Source organism: Theropithecus gelada, chromosome 1, assembly GCF_003255815.1.
Source record: "Theropithecus gelada isolate Dixy chromosome 1, Tgel_1.0, whole genome shotgun sequence".
Taxonomy (NCBI): Eukaryota; Metazoa; Chordata; class Mammalia; order Primates; family Cercopithecidae; genus Theropithecus; species Theropithecus gelada.
In genome coordinates, this window is record NC_037668.1 from 75,234,744 (window position 1) to 75,254,273 (window position 19,530).

A 19,530-nucleotide genomic window follows, 5' to 3' on the forward strand; every position below is an offset into this window, starting at 1 on the left:
GGGCTTTGATGTCAAAACAGCACTCTCCATGTGGCAGGGAGATGGCTTCTGACAGCTAAGCCTGCGTGCTTGTCTTCTGATCCACAAGGAAAGGCGCTCCTCCCAGAGACCCAGAGTGCCAGTCCCGTGGTCTACATATTCCCAAATCTCAGAGTCCATATGTCAAATCATGTAGAAGGGGTGGCTGGCTACTTAGGTCACTTACCACTGCCTGGACCAATCACTGGGCCTTGAACTTGCAATGGTGTGTATGACCCAGCTGGTGGCCTGTCTGCTCCTGGGGAGTAATTGTGAGGGGGACAAATTGGACAGCCCCATCAGGACCACATGGAACACAGGAGGGAAGGTTTCCTTCAACAGAGGGCCGAGACATGCAAAAGCTGTAAGCACGTTCAGCTCATCATGCCAGGGAGACCGTGTTTTGTTTTACAAGCAGTGTGGAGCCCCTGGAAGACTTTGGCAGGGCTCAGTCTGGAAGTTGGTTTGATTTGTCACAACCATTTTAAAAGGAGGAAACTGAGGCAGAGAGAACAGACAAATCCAATGACTGCTAGAGCCAGAAACCATGGATAAACTCTGTCTGAGAGGGAGACATGTTCTCCTCCCCTCAAAAATGGGGACTGATAGGGGAGAAGCAATCTCTGTTCTTAGCGAACACAGTTCTATTGATGATCTGAGCTACAACCTCTGTTCTCAGCGAATACAGAATTCTATTGATGATCTACTGATGAACTCCCTAGAGTTCTATAGGGAGTCCCAGACAGAGAGGGAGATATGCCATACCTTCCTTTCTTCATTCCTCTTTTCTTTCTTTCATTAATATATCCACATTCTCTAACATTAATTGAGCACCTACTGTGTGTCAGGCTTTGTGCCTGGCAGGAGGTAGAGTGATTAATAATGATGATGCAAAACATTTATTGAGTTTTTTTTGTTTTTTTTTGTTTTTTTTTTTGTTTTTTGAGACAGAGTCTCACTCTGTTGTCAAGGCTGGAGTGCAATGGCGTCATCTCGGATCACTGCAACCTCCACCTCCTGGGTTCAAGCAATTCTTCTGCCTCAGCCTCCCAAGTAGCTGGGATTATAGGCGCTCACCACTGCGCCTGGCTAATTTCTGTATTTTGTTTTGTTTTGTTTTGAGACGGAGTCTTGCTCTGTCGCCAGGCTGGAGTGTGGTGGCACCATCTCGGCTCACTGCAACCTCCGACTCCCTGGTTCAAGCTATTCTCCTGCCTCAGCCTCCCAAGTAGCTGGGACTACAGGCACCTGCCACCACGCCTGGCTAATTTTTGTATTTTTAGTAGAGACGGGGTTTCACCATGTTGGCCAGGATGGTCTCGATCTCCTGACCTCATGATCCACCCGCCTCGGCCTCCCAAAGTGCTGGGATTACAGGTGTGAGTCACCGTGCCTGGCCTAACTTTTGTATTTTTAATAGAGATGGGGTTTCGTCATCCTGGTTTCCAACTCCTGACCTCAGGTGATCCACCCGCCTCAGCCTCCCAAAGTGCTGGGATTACAGGCATAAGCCACCATGCCCAGCCTCTATTGAGCTCTTTCAAAGTTTCAAGCAGTAGGCTAAGTGCTTTACATGTGCATCATCTCATTTAATCCTTACAGCAATCCAATGAGGTAGGTACAATTATTATCCCCATTTTGCAGAGGAGGAAAGATAAAGAGGAACACAAAATGAGCCCTGTTCTCAAGGAGCTCACAGTCTAAAGCAGGGATCCCAAACCCCCGGGCCATTAACTGGTACCTAACCGGTGACCTGTTAAGAACCCAGCCACACAGCAGGAGGTCAGCTGCAGGTAAGCAAGTATTACCACCTGAGCTCCGCCTCCTGTCAGGTCAGTGGCCACATTAGATTCTCATAGGAGCACAAACCCTATTGTGAACTGCGCATGTGAGGGATCTAGGTTGCGTGCTCCTTATTATTTATTTATTTATTTATTTATTTTTTGAGACTGGAGTCTTACTCTGTTGCCCAGGCTGGAGTGCAGTGGTGCGATCTCAGCTCACTGCAACCTCTGCCTCCTGGTTTCAAGGAATTCTCCTGCCTCAGCTTCCCGAGTAGCTGGGACTAAAGGCACCCGCCACTATGCCCGGCTAATTTTTGTATTTTTAGTAGAGGCGGAGTTTCACCATGTTGGCCAGATTGGTCTCAAACTCCTGACCTCAAATGATCCACCCCCTCAGCCTCCCAGAGCGCTGGGATTACAAGGCGTGAGCCATTGTGCCGGCCTGTTGTGTGGTCCTTATGATAATCTAACTAATGTCTGATGATATGAGGTGGAACAGTTTCATTCCAAAGTTATCACCCCACCACCACCTTGATCCATGGAAAAATTGTCTTCCATGAAACCAGTCCCTGGTGCCAAAAAGGTGGAGGACCCCTGGTCTATAATAAAATCTACAGACTGAAAAACAAATAACGAAACCAGATGGAGCTAAGAGCTTTGGGAGCACAGAGGTGGGAGTCATGTGAGCGCAGGAGTGTTGTCAGGGAAAGCACCTCACAAACTTGATGTGTGAAATTAACCAGGAAGGATTAGGAGAAGTGAGCCTGGCTAGAGTGAGCCACTTGCAGAGGTGAAGAGGGAAGAAAGAGCAAATCAGGTTTAAGTAGAGTACAGGAGTTGGAGGTAAGGCTGGACAAGCAGGTAGGGGCCAGGCTGCCAGGTATCCTGTGCAGACAAGGAACCTATACACAGAAAGTGATGCAGCCCTGGGCAGGCCTCAGGCTGCTGAGCAGGTTATCACTGGAGCCTCATGCAAATCACGCTTCCACCTTTTCCACTAACTCCATAATTGCAAGCACCAGAAGGCCTCCTGTTGATCTGGGGTCGCAGCAGTGCCCTCTGAGTGTATGAGCAGGAGAAGTTTCTCAGCTCCTCCTTCCCTTGGGTGGTGGTGGTGGATGGGGGAGGGTGGTATTTGCCAGAGTTGAGTCTGTTCCCAGACCTCAGCCCTGCCCACTTGCTGATGTAAGAAATGCAGCCAACCCCTGAAATGTGGAACCCTTCCAAGTAGCTTGATCTGGGCTGAGGATGGGGGAAAGAAGGGTCTGGCCTCCCAGCACAGCATTGCCCTGCCTGCCTCATCCTGGGGCAATGACCACTCTCCACGTTTCCTCCTGCATTTCCTTGCTCCAATTCAGGTCTCACCCACCAAAGTGAGTTCTCCCCCAAATTACCTGCTCCCCATCCAGGTGAGATGAAGAGGACCCTGGCCTGGGAAAGGGTTTGATTTCCTCCTCTGCTACCAGTTTGCTGTGTGATTTTGGGCAAGTCATCCCTCTCTCTGGGTCTCAATTTCCCCATTGGCGAAATTAACTTTGAAAAATCTACAGTCCAATTTTGGAATGAATAACTTCAGTCTTTATTCACTGGGGGGTGGGGTGGGGTGGGGCAGGGAATGGCATGCCCAGCATGCAACACAAGGCGTGGATGGTGTGGATTCACGGTCTTTTTGGAGAAGAGCAGGCAGGAAGCAGGTCAGCTGTGCAGTGTGGCCTGAGAATGAGCTCAGAGCAGGAAGAGGGGAAGAGGAACTGGGCTGTCCAGAAGGCTTCTTTCTGGAAGAGGCAGGACTGGAGCAGGGATTTGAAGCGTGGGTCAGGTTGGAAAAAAAAGCAAACATAAGGAAAGAGTGAAGTCCGGAGGTTGTAAGTCTCTGGATAACTTTTCCAAGCAGGTGGAATGGGAGTAGGGTGAGGAAAGGGTGCTTTGTCTCAAAACTTGTCCTCTAGTTCCTGACTCTCTGTGTGGATGAGAGACTCCTCCAGAGGTCGCTGTTCCCCAGGAATCCATCACTAGCGTCTGCACAGCGAGGCCAGAGCTCCCACTGTTCCCCGGCTCTGCTTACGCGGCTCTGCATCTGCCCAGAGGACACAGAGACCTGACAATATTTCCGCCCCCACGAGGGTACTTACGGCCTCGCCAGTCACCCTGTCTGGGACTCAGAAGGGTTACACGCGAAGGCGAGCGCATGTGCACGTCTGTGGTACACGTAGGTAGCTATGGCTCTGCACCCTCCCTCCTGCACTGCCCCAATTCAGGGCCCGGAAGGGCATCCGGTTCCCGAGGTGCCACTGTGCCAGGAGGCAGCGTGTAATTGGTAGGAGGGAGGCTGCCGCTGGAGTATTCTTGGCTGTCCCTCAGTGCGATCCCTGCATGAACTCCTCCTTTTCCATGCTACAGTCACAGACACTCAGCCCAGGCGCACGGTCGCACATCCTTATTCCCCATTAAGGTCTCGCTGCTGACCCCAGCAGGTTTGTCGTCCCTGACCAGGTCGCAAGGCTTCAGACTCTGGGGGGAAGTCGTGGGCCTGGATGATGAGGCTTCCAGGCAGTCCTGGGTCCACTCTATGGACACCAAGCGTGAGGTCTGGAGGGAAGGACACAGGACACAGGATGCAAGACGGGCGCCCGTCACTCAGGGTCGCAATCCGCCATACAGAGCCACTGTTGTCCAGAGGACAGACACGAGGGCAGAGAAAGAGAGGCTTGGCCCATGGGGCCGAGGAACCCACAAGAGCACACTTAGACATGAGGTTCTCCCTTCCACATACCTGGAAGCGTCCCCCACTGCCCCTGGCCGCCTCTGCTCTCAAGAGCGTGGAGCCTTCCCTACCACTCCGTGAACTCTGTGGATCTTTGGGACCGGCGGGTTTTAAGTGACGCTATTTTTGCTCTCTCCTGAGGTCGCAACCCTCTTCCCACAAACAACAGCCGACAGGCTCCGCAGCTCGCCTTGGTCTCCACGCGCAGTACTCGCAGTACTCGAGTGCAGAGTGCTTAAGCGAGCCCCCTGCCACATAGTCCAGGGTTGGGGGCGGGGGGAGATGGGGCTGGGAGGGGACAGTGGCCAGGAGTAGTGGAAAGAGAAGATGGAAATTCATACTTTCGAACTTTGCCCAGCAGACGTGTGGGGGTTACGGCGGAGGCACCTGCCTCTGATCCAGCACCTGAAGTGGGCAGGTGGGCTTCTGAGTTGAAGGTGCACACACTGGAGCCCCAGTCATTTCTGTGCATGGGTAACATGTCTGAGGTCTGCCCCGGCAAGTCGCAGGATCTGGAGTCTCCCGCCTCCCACCTGGGCTAAGGGAGCTGATCGCTCCTGAGCAGCCAAAGATCCGGGTGGAGAAAGGGGCCGGGAGATATACCGGCTGAGGCTAGACAGCTGTCTTGCTTTGGAGCTGCAGCTAGGTCCAGAATGGGAAGGAGGAGGCTCACGCGGGCTTTGCCGCTTTCCCCGAGGGTGGCCAGTTTTGTGAATAAATTAGATAAGTCTGCGAGCGTAGTTCCCCAAGCCCAGCTCAGGCTTCCGTTTGCAGCGGCGCTGGCCGAGCTCGAACCACTGAAAAGGGCCGCGTGCAATCGTTCCGCTGTGCCTCGGGACAAACTCCGCTTTAAGCCAGTGCGGCTCTCCAGCAGTTTCCTGATTGTCTTAATTAGATCCGTATAATCGCTGGAAGGCTTTTCTTTCCCAGAGCCGAGAACAGCTCATTTATGGGGACCAAAAGGAAGAGAGGGAGAGACGACCCAGACGCCACTGACAGCAACGTATTCTTCGCAAAAACCACTCAATACTAGTGGAAAAACCCAACAGCCATCCCCCGCAGCCCGCCAACGCTTCCTCCCAATTGTTCTGGGCTGCACGAGGGAGATGGCCGGGCCGTGGAACAGATGCAGAAGGAGGCCGCTGTAACCCAGACCCGCAGAGTCTGGGGCTTTCCGCTCTTTGGCGGCTGCAGCAGGCATGGGTGCTGGAGCCCAAGGCTTCCGGAAAAGGGTCGAGGTTTTCGCGGAGGGAGCGACGGACTCACGCGGGTTCGCAGGCACTGCTGCAAGACGCCGAACAGGCTGAGCCCGCAGGCGGAAGAAGCAGGGGTCACGGGAGAAGCAAAGAAAACGAAATAAATTCCGAATCCCGCGGTCGCCTTTCTCCCAGACCACAGTGCGCTTACTCCTGACACTGTTGAAAACAAACTGGCCCAGAACCTTGGAAGGGACGAGAGACTACTAGAAATCCCTCTATACAGAGCAGAGCTCGGTTAGGGAAATAGCTATTTGGACAAACAGAGGGGTTCTGGGCTGGGAACCCGGACATGTAGGTCCGCCTCAGCTTAGGGCCCCTCAAAAGCCTGACAAGTAACATGATCTCCTGGACCTCAGTTTCAGCTCCTGTAAAAAGTATGTATGTGAAGGGTCTGGATTCTCCCTCCCCAACCCTGCAGAGCAGAGGCTGGGGATTCTGTACTCCGCTTCCCCAGTGCAGGTCTCAGTAGCAGTGAATGTGCAGCAAGGCCAGGCAGAAGCAAGGGCTGGCTGCTGCAGTTGCTTGGTAGAACTTCTTGTCTGAAGCAGGAAATTTGGGCAGCAAATGCCCTGGCTAGTCTTACCCTGACTGGAGCCTGGGTAGACAGGGCAGTGTTGGCAAGGAAGGAAGCTGCTGGTTCCCATTTGCCGTTTTAGAAATGAGGACATTCAGGTCGGGCAGGGTGGCTCACGCCTGTAGTCCCAGCACTTTGTGAGGCCAAGGCGGGTGGATCACCTGAGGTAGGGAGTTTGAGACTAGCCTGACCAACATGGAGAAACTTCGTCTCTACTAAAAACACAAAATTAGCCGGGCGTGGTGGTGCATGCCTGTAATCCCAGCTATTCCGGAGGCTGAGGCAGGAGAATCGCCTGAACCTGGGAGGCAGAGGTTGCGGTGAGCTGCTGAGATCACACCATTGCACTCCAGCCTGGGCAACAAGAGCGAAACTCTTTCTCAGCAAAAAAAAAAAAAAAAGAAAAGAAAAGAAAAAAGAAAGAAAGAAAGAAAAAAGACATTCAGAAGGTGAAATGGAGTAGGATGACGCCAACACTGTTTTTCTCTTCACTTATTTAGATACTAGCAGAGCTGAGCTGGCTTGGAGTTGGTGTGTGGTCCATGGTGTGGGGTATCTGTGAGTGGGGTTCTGGGAGTGTGAGACAGATATCCATGTAGTCAAGAGCGAGCTTGAGGTATGTGTAGGGTTGCCAGATAAAATAAATCTGCTAAATCTAGCAACCCTAGGTATGTGAGTTTACTTGGACTCATGCAAGAAGCTTCTCTCCAAGACCTTTTTCCCCCAGATAGTATGTCACCCAGGAAATTCCAATTCCAGGGCTACAAGTCCCTGTCCAATTTGCTGTCCATGGTTTGAGGACGGGATTTCTCTTTTTTCCAAGGACAGTTTATGCTGGAACAGCACATTAAGTGGATCGCCTTGGTCAGAAGTCCCAGAGGGGGCCCAGGCGACTTGCTCTCAAAGGACATAAGTAGTCACACCTACCTTCCATTTTTTTCTGCCCTTAGCTGGGGGCGGGGGGGGGGGGATGAAGAACTCTATTTTGAAGATTCTGTGAAAAGGGTTGCAATACAACCTGTTCTATCTCTTTGCAGGAGCCTGGGTGAGTTTTTTCTCCCTATCCTGGATCTGTGTAGCTCCATCTGTGGAATGGGAGAGTTGGATTAACACCAGGCTATCCCGTAGATTGGAGGCTGCTGTTAGATGAAACTGCGAAGTGTTCTCAGTACCCTTTCCTAAATGGCCTAGAATATGGCTACACTTATACATCAGTTCTGAGGTAGGTGTTACTAGCCTCCTTTTTACAAAGGCAGAAACAAAGCGCAAAGAAACTTGCCCAAGGTGACAGAGCGGGTAAGTAGTGAAGCCAGGATTGGAACCCCAGGAGCCTGACTTAGGTCGCTGCTCTTAACTACCATGCAGACCCAGAAACTGAGGCTCCGAAGCGGGGAAGTCATCTAATGAGGGTCACACAGCCTTGCGACAGCAGAGGCAGCTGGGATTCCGACCTCGCACGCCCGAGCTTTGGCCACTGTGCGGCGCTGTCGGGGCAGCAGCCCAGGCATCCGCTCAGTTCTTGCTCACGTCCAGCGCCCATCTCTCCCTTCCGTGCCCCAGAGGTTGAAATGGGCCCACTCTGTGTTGAAGCTGCTTGTTTCTGGGTCCTAGAGGGAGGCCAGGGGAGAAAGAGGTCTAATAGGATGGGCAGGAACCTGGCTGGTGAGAAACAAGGCACAGGGCCAACCTTACTTGCACAAGACTTTTGAGATGAAGGCAACACTTGGTCGAGGTTAGGGTTCACTGACCGGGTGTCGGGCGGGGGGCGGAGGGGGTCCTGCCGCCTGTCGGTGGGGCCCAGAACCCTGGGAGCCAGGAAGGTAGGAGGTATCCAGTCCTCAGGGCAACTGGGGCCAGGGAGAGGAGAGGGAGAAATTAAGCGGATTCCCAGACCCGTGAACAGACACACCCAGGCAAATGCCGTTTCCACAGAGACTCATGGAGAGTGAGACAGTCACAGAGACCGAGACAAACGGATGCCGAGACCGAGAGGGTTGGAGGACAGGCAAACTCGGAGCGGCAGACCGGCCCGCGCCCCAGGAACGCGGCCACAGCTGCCGCCGCTCTGCCCGGCCTCCCCACGCGGAGAGGGGTGGCGGGCTCGGCCGCGGAGGGAGGAGAGGGCGCCCCGCCGCAATCTCACCTCCCAGGCCCAAGGCTGCGGGCGCCAAGTTTGCTCCTGGTGATCACTCGAATGCGTCTCCTCTCGGGCCGGAAGTCGTGTGAGCTCGGGTGGGCGCCGCGGGCCGCGCTGGGGCAGCGTGGGTCCCGGCGTCTCAGGCTCGCGCTCCCACTGCGCTACGGCCCCAGTGGCCCGGGCGCCGCCTTGGGAAGAGGACGGGTGGGGACTGCTGCCACTTCCCTGGCTGCGGCTGGCGCCCGAGTGAGCCTTAACATCCAGGGACTGAGCGTTCTGAAGGCGGCGGCTCCACGGAGCGCAGGGTGCAGGAGCAGCGGCGAAGACAAGGGCCCACCTCCGGCCACTCCAGCCCAGCTCCCGCCGCGGCGGCGGTTTGTTCCCGCCGGGCCCCTCAGCGGAGGCGCTACGCCCGCCCCTGCCGCCTCGCCCCACCCCGCCCAGGGAGCTCCGCCCTGGCCCGCGGCTCTTCCGCCTTAGGCAGCCGCTAGGCGGGAGGGACAGTCCCCCACCCCCAACCACTGCAACCCCGAGGGGACTAGGAGCTGAGGCCCGCCCAGGTAAGGAAAGGCCTCAGCTCCTTCCGCCCCTGCGGCGGGTCCCAGCTCGGGCTCCTGGGGTAGTGGCGGGGGCCGCCAACTGGGCGCGCCCTGGAAGGTGAGCGCGGCCGAGCTGGGCCGCCAGGGGGCGCTGCGGAGCCAGGGGACACCCCTCCCTGCCTGCCTCAGTCCCCCGCCCCCTCCCCGCCCGCGCGCAAAACGCACTCGCCCCAGAGGCAGCGCGGCCGAGCCGGAGCCGCTGCCGGAGCGGAGCCGGAGAGTGGCGGCGGCGGCGGCAGCGGCACCATGACCCTGGGCAGCTGCTGCTGCGAGATCATGTCCTCCGAGAGCTCCCCGGCCGCGCTGTCCGAGGCCGACGCAGACATAGACGTGGTGGGCGGCGGCAGCGGAGGGGGGGAGCTCCCAGCCCGCTCCGGGTCCCGCGCCCCCCGGGACGCGCTCCCCCACGGCCACGAGCCTCCCCCGGAGGAAGCCGAGGCAGACGTAGCGGAGGACGAGGAAGAGTCGGGTGGCTGCTCGGACGGCGAGCCCCGAGCTCTGGCGCTCCGGGGGGCGGCGGCCGCAGCAGAGAGCCCGGGGCCAGGCGCGGCGGCGGCCCGCGGCGCAGCGGGGCCCGGGCCGGGACCGCCGTCGGGGGGCGCGGCGACGCGGAGCCCTTTGGTGAAGCCGCCCTACTCGTACATCGCGCTCATCACCATGGCCATCCTGCAGAGCCCCAAGAAGCGGCTGACGCTGAGCGAGATCTGCGAGTTCATCAGCGGCCGCTTCCCCTACTACCGGGAGAAGTTCCCCGCCTGGCAGAACAGCATCCGCCACAACCTCTCGCTCAACGACTGCTTCGTCAAGATCCCCCGCGAGCCGGGCAACCCGGGAAAGGGCAACTACTGGACGCTGGACCCGGAGTCGGCCGACATGTTCGACAACGGCAGCTTCCTGCGGCGCCGCAAGCGCTTCAAGCGGCAGCCCCTGCCGCCGCCGCACCCACACCCGCACCCTCACCCGGAGCTGCTGCTGCGTGGCGGGGCCGCGGCGGCGGGGGACCCCGGCTCTTTCCTGCCCGGCTTCGCTGCCTACGGCGCCTACGGCTACGGCTACGGGCTGGCTCTCCCGGCCTACGGCGCACCCCCGCCGGGGCCGGCCACGCACCCGCACCCGCACCCGCATCCGCACGCTTTCGCCTTCGCCGCGGCAGCCGCCGCCGCTCCTTGCCAGCTGTCGGTTCCCCCAGGCCGCGCCGCCGCGCCTCCACCCGGACCTCCGACGGCCTCGGTGTTCGCGGGCGCGGCATCTGCCCCAGCTCCTGCGCCCGCCTCAGGCTCGGGCCCGGGCCCCGCAGGCCTGCCCGCCTTCCTGGGCGCCGAGCTGGGCTGCGCCAAAGCCTTCTACCCGGCGTCCCTGAGCCCTCCCGCAGCCGGCACCGCGGCGGGTCTGTCCACCGCACTTCTGCGCCAGGGTCTCAAGACGGACGCGGGCGGTGGTGCAGGCGGCGGGGGCGCCGGAACAGGGCAAAGGCCTTCCTTCTCTATAGACCACATCATGGGCCACGGTGGCGGCGGGGCAGCACCCCCGGGCGCCGGCGAGGGCTCGCCGGGACCGCCTTTCGCGGCAGCCGCGGGTCCTGGGGGCCAAGCCCAGGTCTTGGCCATGCTGACTGCTCCGGCCCTGGCTCCGGTAGCGGGCCACATTCGCCTCTCGCATCCCGGGGACGCGCTGCTGTCCTCAGGGTCCCCGTTTGCCAGCAAAGTCGCCGGCCTTAGTGGCTGCCACTTCTGACCGCAGCAGGCCCAGGGCCGGTTAGGTCCGCACTCCTCAGCCTCTCTCGGGAGCTTCTGCGGTCCCAGCGGAACTCAGGGAGTCTATTTATGAAGTCTCCAGACCTTGGGCCGGCACGCGTGACTCGGCACTTCAGTCTCCACGCACAGAATCTCGCAGATAGTTGGGACCAAGCGGGCTCTATCGTTCAGGGCGACAGGCCCGGGGCTACGCGAAGAAGTCGCAGGCCAAGATCCTTTACAGTTTGAGAAATAAAAGCAGGGGGGTGGGGGCTTCGTTTTTCCCCTGCCTCTGCACCTCTCGGCGAACACATTCCCGGAGAGATGCCTGACCAGGCTCCACGGATCCCGCCAGAAACACCAACAGAGGGTCTCCCTTTCTGCCTTTCCCCTCTCACTTCTTCCCCAACGTTGAGACCCGGCTTGTCCAATATTATAATTTAAAGACATCTATTATCTGCTTTGTGCTTAAAAGAAAAATTCAACTTTTTTTTTTTTTTTTGCTGTTCTCCAAGGAAGTTCGTTTCCTCTGAAGCCTAAACCAGTGTCTACGCAGGCGGAGCGGAACGGAGAGGTGAAGCGGGGGTCTTTATATTCCCAGCAGAAACCCTGGATCCCACTCCACTGAGGAAAATCCTTTCTCTTTTGTGTTTGGGTGCTTTTAAAGGAATTTTTTTCCTTTCCCTTGACTGGCTGGGTCCAGCCATCCCCGACCAGCAACCCTGTCAGTGTTCCACCCTGTCCCAGGCCCTGTGATATTTATTGTGGCTAAAGGCAATGAGATTGGGTGGAAGAGAAGGGTCTGGGCCAGGGACTGGAGAGGTGGGGTTGGAGTGGGCAAGGGCACACCCTGTGGCAGGGGGTCCTGTAATTTTATGTAAATATCTGTACAGCGGGCTGCTCGGCGTTCTCTGTCCACTGGGTGTGCATTGATTTAAACTTCTCCACTGTGGGGAAACTCTGTGAAATCGTCTGATGGTCTGTGTGGAAGAAAACAAAAATCTGTCTACCCCCTATTCCCCATTGGTGTCAATTGAATAAATGTATGTGAACTTCAGCAGTCACCAGCTCTGTCTGCTTGCCTGCACTCTCCCTGGCCCCTAATGGGGCTCTCCCAGAAAAGCTTAGCTCCCCAGCAGAGGGGGAGTGAGGAAAGGCCCCTGGGCAGCCCACGCAGGCAGAGAAGGGTTTGAGCTTAGAGGATGCAAGGGGCACTTTAGTCTTGGCCTTCAGCTGCTAATGAGGCCGAATCTCTGGGAAGCCTGTGGCCTCTCCCGCACTTTCATTTTCGTTCTAGTCTTAAGAAGGTTTTTGGCTGGAGTTTTGCCTGAGGTTGTGTTTCCAGTGCACCTGAGGATTCTCATGTCCTTCTAGTTTGGATGTTGGCACAGCTTGGGCAGATCTGGGTGCTAAGGGTTCATGAACACTCTACCCACTAAGTACAATTTAAGGTGAATATGTCTGGTGATGTGTACTCCGTATGCCTCTATTTCTGAGTGAAGGGCTTTTATGGAACTTTTGATTCGTTTTTGTGTTTGTCTGGGTCGGCACAGCTGCTTGCTTTTTTGTCGTGTGTGTGTGTGTGTGTGTGTGTGTGTGTGTGAACTGTATTTCAGAATATCTGCATTTTTATTTCTATGTATGTCGGTGAACATGTCTTTGTGATGTTTGTGATTCTCAGTCCTGTCTTTCTGTCTCTGAGAGGAGAGGTTTCTCCCTGGCCGCTTTAGGGCCTTGTCTGGAATCCCCTCTCCCCCCGCCACCCCCCAACACAGTAACAGAGTAAAAGGCTTGGACTGAGGACTGTGAAACCTTTCTTTCCTCCAGCCTCCAGAGAGGGTTAGAGGGGCACCATGAGCTGCTCATTCACTGTGAGATGAATGAGTCAGTGGGGTTACATTCAAGGTAAAACTTCTCATCCCTTGAGCCAGACTCATAGCTGGAAGCTACTGCCTGAGTGCAAATCCATTGGTCTTGTTGGAGTCTTCCATAAACCCATTGAGCCTCCCATTTCTCTGCTTGTGCCCAGGACTCCCAGTGGCCAGACTTGTGTTGAGTGAGAGATGATCTTTTGGTGAAGCAGAGATGACTGCTTAGCTCTTTTCTCTGTATATTCCAGTGAGATTAATAGGAGAAGAGAAACAGAGGTGCAAGAAGAGGCAATGTAGCCTTCACAGAAAACAGACACATGTTGAGGGCAAGGGTTGGGAGATGAAGTGACAGACAGGGAAGGAAGAAGACAGGGTCAGAGACCCAGATGCAGGGAACTTGAGAGGGGTGAGCCACACAGGCCTCTTCAGCTAGGATCCCTGCAGCTGGCAATAGTAGAAAAGAAGGAGGAGGTGGGACTGAGACCACTGTAGAAAGGGTGTCAAAATCAGGATTAGGGTGGGAAGAACACACCAGAGCTGGGGAAGGGTTGTTTGGGATTCCCAAGTCTCTCATCGCCTTCACCAGTGGAGAAGAGATGAGGCTTAAGGTGCATATAGTAGACGCAGTCCCTCTGCCAGAGGCAAGGCAACCCTCTCCTTGTTGAGAGACTGTGGAAGTGGAGGGAGGTCAAATGGAGTGGGCCACCTTTCCACCATTTATCAAATGGTCCAGGCGAAGTAAGGTTAGATTGGATAGTATAAAGGGAGAAACAGCTGCTGATACTGGGATGATGGTCTCTGGCTGGTTGCTTCATTTACTTAAATTTCTCCGAGTTTAATTTCGTTTATTTTCACTTGAGGAAGGGTGACTGTGACTGAAGGAACATGGACGCACACAAGTGAGTGTGTGTGTGTGTGTGTGTGCGCGCGCGCGCTCTCAGTAAAGCACTTTGTAGCTATGTGACCTCACCATGAATATGTCACTCCCAGATATTAGATTGGAGCTTTATGTAAAATATTTATTAATTGGTTTTTCCTCTTTAGAGGAGAACATTAAGTCAGCCAGAATTATGTCTGATGGTGGATAGTTAGATGAGATAATTCCACAACTGCTATTTATAGGAGAAGCAGCAGACCCTTTTGTGTGTGTGTGTGTGTGAGAGAGAATTTATCTGAGCATGTTGCTTGGTGTCTGTGTATTGGAGGAGCCGTATCAGGAAAAGGTAGGAAAAAGAGGACTGGGGAACAAGAGTGAGATGCACCCTTATAGGGGCTTCTAGGGATCTTGGAGCCCCAGACCCATGACTCAAACGCCACTTTCTCAGTGGGCCAAGAAGGGTAGACCTGAGCCAGAGAAGATTGTGGTCTGAGGACTGGGAGTCAGAAGCCACTGATGCCCACTGGCCTTGAAAAATACCCAGAAAGGGAATTGCTGCGGGAGCTGCCAAGACTCCAGGTGCTTATGGCAGAGAAGAAGGGAGGGTATTTAGAGTTTGGGGCTCCTTTAGGTTGTCTTTCTGGGGAACCTGTTAGGAGCTGGGAAGAGCCCATTTGGGATCTGGACTTCAAGGCAAAGGATGAGGGAGTTCAGGATTTGTATGGTAGAACCCTCCTGTATGTTTTTTAATTCCTCCTGACTGGAAGGGCCTAATGGGTGACTCTCTCCCAACCTATGGGTGCATAGGGTGGGTGTTCAGTTTAAGGAGGCTCACTTAGGCATCCTGGGAGGAGAAACAGGCTATCTCATCTGGAGGGGCTCCTGTAGGTTGCCTCTGTGCTTGGGTGGAGGCAACTGAGGTTCTGCTGCCCTGCAGGCCCCAACAATCAGTGACAATAATAAGAAAATATTCAGGGCATACCTTCATCTCTCGAAGGTGAGAAAAAAAAAGAAGGTAGAAAATCGGCCTGGGGTTCAGAGTGCTGCTGAGAGCTGGCAGTTTAAAGGGAAAGAAAATTGGCGAATTTCACTGGTCAATTTCACTTCATTTCGTTCAATTTCGTTCAATTTCATTCCTTTTCATCCAGCGCCGGGAGGCCCGAGGCCACAAGGAAGGGGAGGGGGTCTTTCCGGGCGAATTTCCCTCATCTTATAGATTTACTTTCCAGGGCTGTGAGGAACAGCCTTGATTCTGAAACTTCGACATACGTTTTTCAGCCGCCGCTAAGAGCAGACATTTTATTTTATTGAAGGGTATTTGGTTTGGGTGATCGAAGCACATCGGTAAGCCTCTCCGCACTTCTCTTTTGCAGCCCAATTAAAGCGGTTAATTCTTTTCACCGCTTATTCCTCCCCATCTTTCTTTCTTTCTCCTGGGGCTCCTCGGACCACCCAGGAGCCGGAGTTGAGGTGGGGGCGGACACTTCCCCTCCATATCCAATTTGTTCTCGCCACAGCGGGCGCGTCTTCGTGGTTACAAAGCGCTTTTTCCCTGATGACTTTTTTCCCTTTTTCAAAAACACTTCTTTCTACCCCCTTCAACTAGCAACCCTCCCCAGGCCCACCCCTCCTCCCTCTCCGCTCCGGTTTATTTAAACTTCGCCTCCTCCAGCGCCGCCGCAGCGCGCACTTAATGAAGTTGAAGGCTCGGTGAGCCCGGGTGAAGAGGGTTTGGAATCTGTTGAAAGGGGCGTTTTGTGACACTGATTGGGGCGGGGGCGGGGGCAGTCGCGGACCAGACAATGACCGACCAGGCGGGTTTTCCTGCGCACAGGGTCAGGCGAATAAAGGCGCCGACGCTGTTTAAACGAGGGACCCCGCAAGAGAAAGGGAGAAAAGATTTTGAGTGTGGAGCGTGCCTCGTAAGGTTCCGTGCTTAGGGGAAGTTGGGAGGAGGCACCTCGCCTAGAGTCTTTACGGACCGAATTCGGAGTTTATTTAGAATCCTATGCATCAAGCCAAAGAAAAGCGGGGCGAGTTTGGGTTTGCGCCTAACTTAATTCCGATACATGCCTCAAAAGGTGGTCTAGGCTGGGGCCTGGGGAGGCGTTCAGGAGGGCCAACCGGGACGATGACATCCAGCCCACATTTGTCTCTGTGGCTGGCGCTCTGAGGTTTGGCGCTCTGGAGAAACGTTGAAAGAAAACTAAAGATGGGCAGTGGTCGGGCAGGATAACTCATCCTCCTAAAGCGTTTGTGAGCAAAACAAATGTTGATTGGATTTTTTGGAGCGGAATTACTCTGCTCTTTAAGGTCGGCGCAGACACGTACCAACAGAGAACCTGCAGACAGGACAGAGGTTTCCAGCTCTGGTTTCGGGAACGTATTTTTCCGCTGGCTAGTGGGCGCGGCGCGGCGCGGCGCTGGGCGGAGCGGGCACCGCCTCCTTCCGTAGCGGAGCAAGAGCTGCGGCTGGAGGCTGCGGCCGCTCCGGAGGCCTGGAGGCTTCGGACTGTGGGGGAAGGAAGGCGGTTTCCTCCGCAGCGCCCCGGAGCTGGACTCCCCACCGTCACCTTGTGGGTTGTTTCTGGCGCTCCCTCCGCTCTCAGCCTCGAGTCCTGGGTCCCTGCGGAGCGCTGTCTTTTCGCTCCACGCGGACTCCGAGCGGAAGTCGCTCGCTGTCCACGACTTTGCATTTCTCCCGCAGCGGAGGTCTCTGCCCGGTGCCTTCCTCCTGGCACGCCAGCCTCCTCGCCGAAATTTCGTCGTCAAGAGGGTAACAGAGTCCCAGGCTTTACTGCCACTCCACTCCCTGCTCGGTTATTTAAGAGCTATGCGGCTTCCGGGGGGTTTTCTTCAGACCCCGCAAGTGCGCTAGGCTGGGAAGGATGTGCTCAGATGCAGCTACAGAGGTTCCGCGCGTTTCACCACGGGAAGCCCGGGCCTTAGAGATCTGTTCTCGGTTCTCCAGGTGTTGGAAAGTTGCCTCAGGCTGCTCCCACCTCTGGGGCATTTGTGTCTACGCAGGCAGAAGGATCTTTGGAATTGCGGTTGCATGGATCTTAGTTCTGGAAAGGGGGAATCACTGGGGGAACAAAAAATTCACATCCGTCCCTTGTATTCCTAAAAATCACTGCAGACCTGAAAAGTGCATTTCGAGTTATCTGTGTAGACACTGCCGGGGTGTGTGTGGTGGCGGAGGGTGGGAGAAGCGCCGAGGGTACAGGAGTGGACTTTATTGTTCACATTAACTCACCGGTGCTTAGAGAGGATCCGCAATTCGCGCCCTCCTCCCCCAGCAGGTGTCTATGCAGTTCGGACTCCTGGGCTTGGATGCCCCATCCCATTCAGATGCAAATGTGATGGGTTCGGGTTGAGTGTGGGAAGTCCACCCCCCTACCCCCGCCCCTGCCCACGCGTTCCTTCCCTGACGCCTCTTCTGGGCCTTTTGGGTTCCGGTCTCAACTTTGAGTTGCCTGTAAATCTTTTTGAGATAGGTCTTACCTCCTCAACAGTCACCATAGACAAAGAGGGCAACTAGTGAGGCTACTGCGTGAATTAGCCTCGGACCCAGAGGGCAGGAGCTTGGGGGTTTTGAGGACAGCACGGCTCCACTTTCCGCTTTGGAGTGGAACCTCACACAGCAGATAGTTTGTGCAGCTGGGAAGATGGGCCCTGAACCGAACGGTATGAGGATATGTATCCTAAGGCTGGTTTTGGCCCCAGTTCACTAGGTCCCGGCCGCCCCAGCCAGCTATGGTTTGTAGAGTCCGAAGGCAGGCAGGAGGATCTCAGATTGAGGATCGAGCAAGGACTGAGGATCGTTCCTTGTGTCTGTTTGCAAGCCCATGGGTCTTGCAATGCGAGGGCAGACAAACTACGAAGTGGGCTCCGGTTCCGATGACCCATAGGGCCTCTCCGGCCCCTGATCTGAGCACCCCCCACCTTGGTCCATCTGCTGACCATCTAAAATGTGTAAGGCCAGCGTCAGGGCTCAGTGTGTGACCAAGAACAGTTTTCCTGCTTGAGGGGTTACCTGGTAATGCTGAAACACAGGCGAGTTAATTTTCCCCCAACTCTGGGGATCTTTTTCCTGTCTGGCTCCTTCTTTCCTTCCTTAAATATTTACTGAGCACCTACTGTGTGCTGGGCATTGTCCTGGAGGTGCAAGCAGTGAATTTCTGCCTGGCATCATTACAAGCAATCTAACTTGGTAGTTGAGAAACCAAAGAAAGATATAACGATGAATTATCACCATATTTGAAGTTAAAAAAAAAAAAAGAAGAACTTTGGTGTTTTAAGGGTTAAGTTTGTAGCTTTTCACTTTGTCATAACTGCTCCAGGTATCACAGCCCATCGATGTGTGCCTTCTGGGTGTTTGGGATCTGTGATTGTGTTTATGCTTGTGTGTGAGAGGGTATGGATATGCATCAGTGTGTGCAGGAGAATGTGCTTAGGGGTAGATACTGATGAATGACAATGTGTGTGCTAAGGTATACTTGTGATGTATCAGTGTGAGTCTGTGAGTGCAGTGAGTCTCCCTGACTGTCTTGGGCAGAGGCTGGAGAAATGTGAGTGAAGAGGATTGGAGTGGAAGGGTTAGGAATGGGTCCCTGCCTGAGTTCCCAGCCTCTTCCTCTGTTCCTTAGCAAAGATTAGGACCTGTCCTTCTTCCAGCTTCCTTCCCTACTGCAGACAAGGATGGGAACGTGGAGCACAAAGTGAAGGTGCTAATGGAGTGCAGTGAGGGCAGCAGTGGAGCAGTCTGTCCTCCTCCCATGGTTCTTACCTCTTACCTTTCCCGCTATGTCCAGCCCCTGCAGCCTGCCTGGGGTTCAGGATCCAGGTTGTTCCAGAGTAGCTGAGAGGCTTCTTTGTGTGGCCCTGGACCTGTTCTCTGGCCTGGTGCTGCTAGCCCCCTCTCCACTAGACCACACAGAGTGTGCTGGCTACTGGTCCTAGGTGACTGTGGAGTCTTCCCTTCCATTGCCAGAAAACTAGCCTACATCAAGGAGGCAGGTGCAGGCTGTAGAGCCTTAAATGCCAGAGCTTGCAGGGTCTCCAAGGCTAACATTGTATGGGAAACTGGACTAGAGGGGGTGAGCAGTGGCATTTACCCAGAGTTGCTCAGCAGGATCCTGGATATAAAGTTGGACCCTGCAGCATCTATGCACTAACATATAAAATTAACATAGACAATTAACATAGACAAATAACATAGACAATAGACACTGGTCCAGATCTTTTCCTTTTATTTTTAGTTGATGCATGTAATTGTATGTAAATTACATACAATTTAATTGTATGTAAATCCCATATTTGTGGGATACAGAATGATATTTGATACATGCATACAATATGTAATGATCAAATAAAGGTAATTAGCATAACTCTCACCTCAAACATCATTTCTTTTTGTCGTGAACATTAGAAATCCTCTTCCAGGTTTTTGAAGATATATAATAAATTATTGTTAATTATATCTACCCTACAGTGCTATAGAACACTAGAACTTGTTTCTCCTATCTTGCCGCAGTTTTGTTTTCATTAAGGTATAGCTATTTTGAGAAAACTCAAAACCTAGCATCTCCTCTTGTCTCTAGGGAAATCTCAAATGTCACCTGGGCTGTCAATGCTGCTGAATGCCCCTTCCTTCCTAAAGGCAGGATGGGAGTAAAGTCAAGATCAAGGTGCAGGATAGCAGACAATTATCCAGATAAATCAGGCATGGAATAGATCACCTTTAGGTGAGAGAGGTGCTGGTGGCTTTAGGGAGAAGTGTAGGCTAGCAAGAGCGTCTGGCGCTCCACTTTCCCCAGGGTTCCTGGGCTGGGAGAGGTGGCCGAATTCTCCTCCTAGCCCCAGGCAGAGCAGAAAGTCCAGTGCCAGTGACCCCCTTGGAGGAGAGGAAGGG

At 54.6% G+C, this 19,530-nt stretch overlaps 1 protein-coding gene across 1 annotated transcript; it reads left to right on the top strand.

The window, feature by feature from the left end:
- Window positions 1–7,264: 7,264 nt before the first annotated feature.
- On the top strand, window positions 7,265–11,925 carry FOXD2 (forkhead box D2). The gene has a single exon (XM_025403851.1). It carries the CDS (start codon window positions 9,382–9,384, stop codon window positions 10,867–10,869), a length of 1,488 nt encoding a protein of 495 aa, XP_025259636.1. The 5' UTR covers window positions 7,265–9,381; the 3' UTR covers window positions 10,870–11,925.
- Window positions 11,926–19,530: the final 7,605 nt, after the last annotated feature.